The sequence below is a fragment of the Nicotiana attenuata genome, unplaced genomic scaffold (assembly GCF_001879085.1).
Source record: "Nicotiana attenuata strain UT unplaced genomic scaffold, NIATTr2, whole genome shotgun sequence".
NCBI lineage: Eukaryota > Viridiplantae > Streptophyta > Magnoliopsida > Solanales > Solanaceae > Nicotiana > Nicotiana attenuata.
Genome location: NW_017676404.1, coordinates 35,550 through 45,467, shown reverse-complemented (window position 1 = coordinate 45,467; position 9,918 = coordinate 35,550). Strand labels below are relative to the sequence as shown.

The 9,918-nt window shown below is 43.1% G+C and overlaps 1 protein-coding gene across 1 annotated transcript; it reads right to left on the bottom strand.

Moving 5' to 3' along the window:
- Positions 1 to 1,030: 1,030 nt before the first annotated feature.
- Positions 1,031 to 1,624, bottom strand: LOC109220989. The gene has a single exon (XM_019385455.1). It carries the CDS (start codon positions 1,622 to 1,624, stop codon positions 1,031 to 1,033), a length of 594 nt encoding a protein of 197 aa, XP_019241000.1.
- Between the last annotated feature and the right edge of the window lie 8,294 nt (positions 1,625 to 9,918).

Genomic DNA, 9,918 nt, shown 5'->3' with positions numbered 1-9,918 from the left:
CCGGAAAGTGGCAGTGCATTGCAAAGACCAAACGACATTCGCTTGAAGGCAAAAGTGCCATAAGGATAAGTAAAAGTAGTCTTCTCCTGGTCCTCTGGGCATATGACAATCTGATTGTATCCCGAATAACCATCAAGGAAGCAATAATATTCATGCCCGGCTAATCTGTCCAACATTTGATCAATGAATGGAAGTGGGAAGTGGTCCTTGCGGGTTGCTTTGTTGAGCCTTCTATAATTAATGCAAACTCTCTATCCTGTCACAGTGCGAGTAGGAATTAGTTCATTTTTCTCATTCTCAATCACAGTCATCCCTCCCTTTTTGGGCACACATTGAACTGGGCTTACCTAGTTGCTCTCAGAAATAGGAAAGATGATACCTGCATCGAGCAATTCGATTACTTCCTTTTTCACAACCTTTTTTATAATGGGATTTAACCGTCTCTGTTGCTCCATACTGGGGCAGTGTCTGTCCTCCAAAAAGATTTTATGCATGCAAAACGATGGACTAATTCCCTTGATGTTAGCAATAGTCCACCCAATAGCCTTTTATGCTCGCGGGGTACTCTGAGCAATTTTTCTTCTTGAGTGTTAGTCAAGCTGGAGGAGCTAATCACGGGCAATTTCTCAGAGTTCCCCAAATAAGCATAACACAGGTGCACTGGTAGAGGCTTATGTTCTAGCTTTGGGGCTTCTTTAATAGATGGCTTAGGAGGGGTCTGAGTGACAGGTCTGTCCAACTCCTCAAATTTTCCAAACCCATGGACATAATTGCAGCACATATCAAGTACTTGCTCAATTTCTCCTATCATTTCATCTTTAATATCTTTTTCATCCCCAATCAAAGCTCGTTCAAGAGGATCTATAGGGCTCATATAAGGCATTAATGATGTAGCATCACTTTCCACCACAGAAATCATGGATAGCTCTTCATAATGGGCTGGTAACTTGAGTGCTTTATAAACATTGAATACCTCCACTTGATCACCCACTCTAATTGTCATCTTTTCTTCGCAGACATCGATAATAGCTCAGTCCGTGACTAAGAATGGACGCCCTAAAATAAATGGGACTTCCTGATCAGGCTTGTAATCCAAGATAATGAAATCAGCAGGGAATATGAAAGAACCCACTTGAACTAACACATCTTTAATCACTCCTTCAGGATGAGTAAGGGAGCGATCAGCCAATTGTAAGATAACTGTTCTTGGGCGTGGCTCACCCAAACCCAACTGTCTAAACACAGATAGCGGCATCAAATTGATGCCTTCTCCAAGATCACACAAAGCTCGCCCAACAGCATGTTTACCAATCGAGATTTGGATAGTGAAACTACCTGGATCCTTCAATTTCTGAGGTAACTTGCCTTGAATTCTTGAATTGCACTCCTCAGTGAGTGCCACAGTTTTGAACACGGTCAGCCTCCTTTTATTTGCCACTATGTCCTTGATGTACTTTGCATATTTGGGTACTTCTTGTAAGATGTCAACCAATGGGATATTAATCTGCACCTGCTTTAAAATATCAAGAAATTTTTTATACGCGGCATTATCCTTGACTTTCTGCAATATTTGAGTGAACGGAGGTGGTGGCCTTGCAACCAATGGTGGGGGTTGCTCAGCCATCGCCTCTCCAGCTGGCTTCTCTGACTCCTTAGATTTTTCTAATGTTGATTCTATAGTGGCTGGACTCTCATTAAAAGTCACCTATTTCCTCTTTTTAGACTGAACTTCTTCTTATTGTCTCCCATTCCTCAATGACACGGCATTAAGGGATGCCTTAGGATTAGCTTCAGTGTCACTTGGAAGAGCTCCAGCTGGTCTAGTATTTGAGCACTGGCATGCTGTCCCATTTGGCGCTCCAAATTTCTCATTGTTGCGGCTTGGGCTTGCTGCTCAGCCATAACTTTCTAAGCGAGGGCTTGCTGTTCAGCCATCACTTTTTTCAACATGTTTTCAAGGTGACTTATTGGACTCGCTTGTTGTTCAACCTGAGGTGGTCTATATTGCTGTTGAGGTGCTTGAGGCCTGTACTGATTCTGAGTACCTTGGTTTCCACCCCAAGAGAAGTTTGGGTGGTTCCTCTAGTTGGGATTGTAAGTGTTCCCATATTGGTTTGTTTGGCCCCTATTTGCACTACCCACAAAGCAGACAGACTCTGGATTAGTGGGGCATATGTCGCTCGTGTGACCCTCTCCACATATTTCACAAAACACTTAGACCTATTGTACCAGTTGTGCTTGTTGCTTGTTGATAATCAAGGTCATCTGATTGACTTGGTTGGTTAGTGTAGAAATCTGCGCTGATAATGCTGATACGAAATCTAACTCAAGAACCCCTGCAGATTTTTGCACTGTGTGTCTGCCCATTTCTCCTTGCCAATCTGGATTGCTTTTGGAGAATTTGTTCAATAATGCATAAATCTCATCAAAGCTTTTCTCCAACACTTGACCTTCAGCTGCAGCATCTACCACGATCTTTGTTTCAGGATGTAGACCTTCTATGAAAGTGTGAGCTAATACTTCTCTTGTTTGATTGTGATGATGACAGACTTTGATTATCCCCTTGAACCTCTCCCAAGCTGAGTATAAAGACTCTCCCGCTTTCTGTTTGAAGGCAACTATCTCACTTCTTATCTTTGCAGTTTTGCCTGAAGGGAAGAACCTTGCCAAAATTTTTATTGCCAAATCATTCCATATGGTAATAGAACTAGCTGGTACTGCCTTCAGCCATCGCTTTGCTTCGCCCCACAGTGAGAATGGAAAAAGTGTGAGCATCACATAGTCTGGAGTAACTCCGTTAGTGATATAAGTGTCACTAATCTCCAAGAAGTTCAAGATATGCTGCTGTGGATCCTCGTGTGGAAGACCCATAAACTACCCATTCGCATGAAGTAGCTGGATAACGCTTTGTTTCAGCTCAAAGTGCCCAGTGATTCTGGGCTTCACAATGCTAGAGGTGACATTAGCAATGATGGGCATCGCCACCTCCTGAACAGCCATGTGTTGCTCCTTTGCCATGTCCCCAGGAAATTGAACAAGTGCCTGAATATTATTCGTATCCCTTGCTTCCCTCAACCTCCTGTGAAATGTTCTCTCAGGTTCAGGGTCAAAGTCTTGAAGTCGGTCCTGGCTTCTGAACCTACGCATTCAATCAAAGTCCCTGAGATCCGAGCAACAATCAAGTAACGTTAGACTTGACGAAATAAACAATTAAAGCAAAAACTAGAAAGTAGTTAATATTCAAGTCCCCGGGAACGGCGCAAAAAACTTGTTGCTCCCAAACGCGCACGCAAGTATACGTGGTCGTACAAGTAATAAAATGATAAGTCAAGTGTCGAACCCACAGAGACTTGTATCAACTACCCACTAAAATTACCAAGATTGTTATTCAGTCAAGCCACAATCAACTTCAAGAATGTGATTATACTAAACTATAATTCTAATTAATAACTAAATTACCAAGCAGTAAAATGATTGTTACGTATTTAATAGAGAAAAATATTCCAGGGTTGTGATCGATTGACCAATCCTATTGTGTTCTAGTTAACTCTCCCTCTCATACAATTCATTCGTGGTTGCTAATTAATCGATAATTGCTCTCATAGCCTTCTCCCGAAGTACTACTCGCCTATTCAAAATAGATTAACGCCTATATTCCTGTGAAATCAATCTATTAAGAACGCATTAAGACTACAATATTTAATTAAGCACGATGACTATGTATATTTCTATCCTAACTACAAATCCGCCCCCCTAAGGTTAAGATCATGCTCGCTTCAATTCTTCTCTAATCTAAACACGGCTTTCCCAAGCATAGCATAGATAGTAAATAGAACCTAACTGTTGGCCAGAAGTAAATAGAACCTAACTGTTGGCCAGACAATTAAGCAATTAATCACAGCATTGAAGAAACAACCATATATTAGTGAATTGTAATCAAGTTTATGTCAAAGTTAAACGACAATATTCATGGCTAAATCACAACCCCAGAACAATGGGGTTTTAGCCACTCATGAAACTAGCAAACAACTTCATAAGTTTGGATAATTGAAAATACTAAGAAAAGATGAAGAAATCTGAGATGTTCTTGCTCCCCGAATGTTTCTTTTGTGTATTCCCTCTCAAAAGTGGCGTGTCTCCCTCACAAGTAAGTTTAGTCTTGCTTTTATACGTGTTGGGTAGGTCTAGGGTCGAAATAACCGTGTCCGAGCGAAATTGGAGATCTTTCACGTCACTAGCGCCCTGGCTAGCGCCAGGCGCCCTCCACGGCGCTATAATATTTTTGATTGTGTTTCTTTCGCCACAGGTAGGGCTGGGCGCCACCTGTGGTGCCGAAATATGCCCATTCCCTGTTTTCGTCCGTTTTGGCTCTAGTTTTGCATATTCCGCCCCCGATCGCTCCCGGATCATTCCTACACATGAAAACACATCAAATTAACATAAATTAACACATTTCACATCCTAAATCCACGAAACAAAAGCAACATGTGAGGTGATATCCATACAAATATATATACTTTAAGGACAACATCAAGTAGTGACGAGGCTAGGACACGACAAACAACACAAACCTGTGCATTTAAATCATATACGAGGAAATAACAATAACAGAAATTTAACAGATAACGGGAAGAGGGAAAAGCATGCTGAGGGGACTATGAATATTTTGAAAATTGTACAGTACAGGAACACAGTAAATATCATGCTTTGAACCACGAAAGTAATAACACAGTAATCACATTCACGACATCACCCTTCGTGCTTTTACTCTCGTCCTCGCCATAAGAAACAACAGAAACGGCACGGCATCACCCTTCGTGCTTTTACTCTCTCATAATCATGGCACGGCATCACCCTTCGTGCTTTATCACTCACTCACAAAACATTGCATGGCATCACCTTTCGTGCTTTACACTCTTCCTCACCCAAACAACAGAAACAATAACAACCCGGCAAGGGAATCATAATTAAACAACCTCGTTTCATCATTTAACTTCACAACATAAATCTCAACTTGAGCCAATACTCAACCAATATCCAAAACCAGGAAAGCATAATAAGACTTGTTTAACATGAGTAATAACCAGTTTAAGCCGGAACAGTACGTATAAAGAAACACAACGGTCACAAGTATAAGACTCACTCGCATGCTATGACCCGACAACAACGTATAGATACTCGTCACCTCACCTATACATTGTACTTAACAACTAAATATGTAGCAAATAAGGCAACAATACCTAATCACTCAAGCTAAGTTAGCCACAACACTTACCGCGATTCCACGGCCAAAATCAAGCCTCAATTACTGCTTTACCTCTCGATTCCATCTCCAATCCACTCGTAACTAGTCATAACTTAATAATATCAATTATCGCTAAAGAAATCAATTCTAATGCATAATTACAAGTTTCCCAACATTTACCCTAAAAAGTCAAAAACCGACCCCGAGCCCACTTGGTCAAAATTCGATGTTCGGACCAAAACCCGATTACCCATTCACCCCCGAGCCCGAATGTGCAATTGGTTTTGGAATCCGACCTCAATTTGAGGTTTAAATCCCTAAATTTTGGAATTCCTAAGTTCTACCCAAAAACACCCAATTCCACCATGAAAAACCCTATATTCTAAGATGAAATCTTGTAAAAAGATGAAATAGATTGAAAGAAATGAGTTAAGAATCATTTACCTATGATTTGGGGAAGAAATGGTGTTTGGAAAATCGCCTCTTGAAGTTTAGGGTTTGAAAATTTTAGAAATGAATTAAAAATCCCGTCCAAAATCGTTTTTGAACACTTGCAGATATCGCATATGCAATCAGGGGTTCGCAAATGCGAACATTCCATCGCAAATGCGAAGAATGTCCAGGACCTGTTACTATCGCAAATGCGAATAGTTGTTCGCAAATGCGACCTGTACTTATCGCAAATGCGATGCTGAGCTTCGCAATTGCGAAGGTCCCCTCCCAGCCCTACTGATCGCAAATGCGAAAATTTTTCGCAAATGCGAGCATCGCCAATGCGAAGTCTGCAGACATGAAATATACCAGCAATTTTCTTAAGTTTCAAAATACTCCGTAGCCTATCCAATACTCACCCGAGCCCTCGGGGCTCCAAACCAAACATGCACACAGGTCTTAAAACATCATATGAACTTGCTCGCGCGATTAAATCGCCAAAATAACACCTAGAACTACGAATTTAGCACCAAATTGCATGAATTTTCAAGAAAGTTTCAAAACTTCTAACTTTTCAACCAAAGGTCTGAATCCGGTCAAACAAACTCCGTGTTTCACCAAATTTCACAGACATGACTTAAATATCATATTAAACCTGTACCGGGCTCCGAAACCAAAATACGGGCCCGATACCAACAAGATCAACCATTATTCAATTTCTAAGAACCATTATATTTTCTGTTTAACAATTTACTTCAAAAATTCTTTTCTCAGGCTAGGGACCTCAGAATTCGATTTCGGGCATACGCTCAAGTCTCATATTTTACTACAGACCCTCCGGGACTGTCAAAACACGGGTACGGGTCCGTTTACTCAAAATATTGACCGAAGTCAACTTAAATCAATTTTAAAGGCAACACTTAGTATTTTCTCAAATTTTCACATAAAGGCTTTCTCGAAACGCGCCCGGACTGCGCATACAAATCGAGGAGAAGTAAGATGAGGTTTTGAAGGCCTCCGAACCCCGAATTGGGTTTTAAAACACGAGATGACCTTTTGGGTCATCACATTCTTCACCTCTAAAACAAGCGTTCGTCCTCGAACAATCATGAAAAAGTACCTGAGCTAGTGAAAAGATGGGGATATCTTCTCCGCATTATGGACTCGGACTCCCAGGTCGCTGCCTCAACAGGCTGACCTATCAACTGCACACGAACCGAAGGATAACTCTTCGATCTCAACTAACGAACGTGCCTGTCTAAAATGGCTACCGGCTCCTCCTGGTAGGTCAAATCCTTGTCCGACTAGACAGTGCTGAAATCTAACACGTGGGATGGATCGCCGTGATACTTCCGAAGCATGGACACATGAAACACTGGATGTACCGTAGATAAACCTGGCGGCAACACAAGTCTGTACACCACCTCTCCCACTCGATCAAGGATCTCAAAAGGCCCAATGAACCTAGGTCTTAACTTGCCCTTCTTCCCAAATCTCATCACGCCCTTCATGGGCGACACCCAAAGCAACACTCGCTCTCCGACCATGAATGCCACATCACGAACCTTACGATCGGTATAACTCTTCTGCCTGGACTGAGCTGTACGAAGTCTATTCTGAATGATCTTAACCTATTCCAAGGCATCCTCTACTAAATCTGTACCCAACAATTGAGCCTCCCCCGGCTCAAACCACCCAACCGGCGATCGACACCGTCTACCATACAACACCTCGTAGGGAGTCATCAGGATGGTCGACTGATAATTGTTACTGTAGGCAAACTCCGCTAACGACAAGATCTGATCCCAAGAACCTCCACAGTCAATAACAGAGGCGCGAATCATATCCTCCAAAATCTAAATGGTACGCTCGGACTATCCGTCCGTCTGAGGATGAAATGTTGTGCTCAACTCGACCCGCATACCCAACTCACACTGAACTGCCTTCCAGAAATGTGAGGTAAACTGCGTACCTCGATCAGAAATGATAGACACGGGCACACAATGGAGACGAACGATCTCACAGATATAAATCTCTGCCAACCGCTCCGAAGAATAGGAAACTGCCACAAGAATGAAATGCGTTGACTTAGTCAGCCTATCCACAATAACCCATACTGCATTGAACTTCCTGAGTCCGTGGGAGTCCAACAACGAAATCCATAGTGATACGCTCCCACTTCCACTCAGGAATCTCAATCTTCTGAAGCAAACCACCAGGCCTCTGATGCTCGTACTTTACCTGCTGACAATTCAAACACCGAACTACATATGCAACAATATCCTTCTTCATCCTCCTCCACCAATAATGCTGCAGCAAGTCCTGATATATCTTGGCGGCGCCCTGATGAATAAAATACCGGGAACTATGGGCCTCCTCTAGAATCAACTCATGAAGTCCATCCACATTAGGCACACAAACTCGACCCCGCATCCTCAAAACTCCATCATCTCCAACTGTAACCTGCTAGGCACCTCCGTGCCGCACTGCGTCCCTAAGGACAAGCAAAGGAGGGTCATCATACTGCCGATCTCTGATACGCTCAAACAAGGAAGACCGAACGACTGTACAAGCTAGAACGCGGCTGGGCTCCGAAACATACAACCTCACGAACTGATTGGCCAAAGCCTGAACATCCAAAGTAAGCGGTCTCTCACTGATCGGAATATACGCAAGGTTACCCATACTAGTAGACTTCCTACTCAAGGCATCGGCCACCACATTGGCCTTCCCGGGATGATACAAGATGGTGATATGATCCGTGAACACCTCACACGACATGCCATATAGATAATGCCTCCATATCTTCAGCGCGTGAAAAACGGCTGCTAGCTCCAAGTCATGAACTGGATAATTCTTCTTGTGAATCTTCAACTGTCGTGAAGCATATGCAATCACCTTGCCATTCTGCATTAATACTGCACCAAGTCCAATACGAGATGCGTCACAATATACCGTATATGGCCTTGAACCTATGGGCAACACCAACACCGGCGTAGTCAAAGATGTTTGGAGCTTCTAAAAGCTTGCCTTACACTCGTGCGACAACCTAAACGGGGCACCCTTCTGGGTCAACCTGGTCATCGGGGCTGCTATGGATGGAAACCCCTCCACAAACCGACAGTAATAACCCGCCAAGCCCAAGAAACTCCGGATCTCTGTAGCTGATGTGGGTCTAGGCCAGTCCTTGACTACCTCTATCTTCTTAGGATCCACCTGAATACCCTCTGGTGATACAATATGACCCAAGAAAGAAACTAAACTCAACCAAAACTCACATTTCGAAAACTTAGCATATAACTGGCCGTCTCTCAGAGTCTGGAGAACGATCCGAAGATGCTGCTCATGCTCTTCTCGGCTGCAGGAGTAGATCGAGATATCATCAATGAAAACAATCACAAAGGAATCCAGATAGGGATTGAACACCCGGTTCATCAAATCCATAAATATTGCTGGGATATTTGTCAACCCAAATGACATCACTAGAAACTCATAATGCCCGTACTGAGTGCGAAAAGCTATCTTAGGGACATCGGATGCCCTAATCCTCAACTGATGGCAGCCAGACCTCAAATCAAACTTCGAAAATACCTTGGCACCCTGAAGCTGCTCAAATAAATCATCAATCCTCGGCAATGGATACTTGTTCTTGATGGTGACTTTGTTCAACTGCCGATAGTCTATGCACATCCTTATTGATCCGTCTTTCTTCTTTACAAACAACACCAGCGCACCCCAAGGCGAGACGCTCGACCTAATGAAGCCCTTATCAAGCAAGTCTTGCAACAGCTCCTTCAATTCTTTCAACTCTAGCGGGACCATGCGATACGATGGAATAGAAATGGGCTGAGTGCCCGGAGCCAAATCAATGCGAAAGTCAATATCCCTGTCGGGTGGCATCCCCGGCAGGTCTGCAGGAAATATCTCTGAAAACTCCCGAACAACTGGCACAAAATCCATAGAAGGAACCTCAGCATTAGAATCACGAACATAAGCCAAATAAGCCAAACACCCCTTCTCGACCATACGTCGAGCCTTCATATAAGAAATAACCCTGATGATAGAATGACCAGGAGTCCCTCTCCACTCCAATCGAGGCAACCCCGGCAAGGCTAAGGTCACGGTCTTAGCGTGACAGTCCAATATAGCATGATAGGTGACACCAATCATCCCCAAATAACATCGAAGTCAACCATATCGAGAAAGTGGAAGATCACTACTAGTCTACAGACCTCCAATAA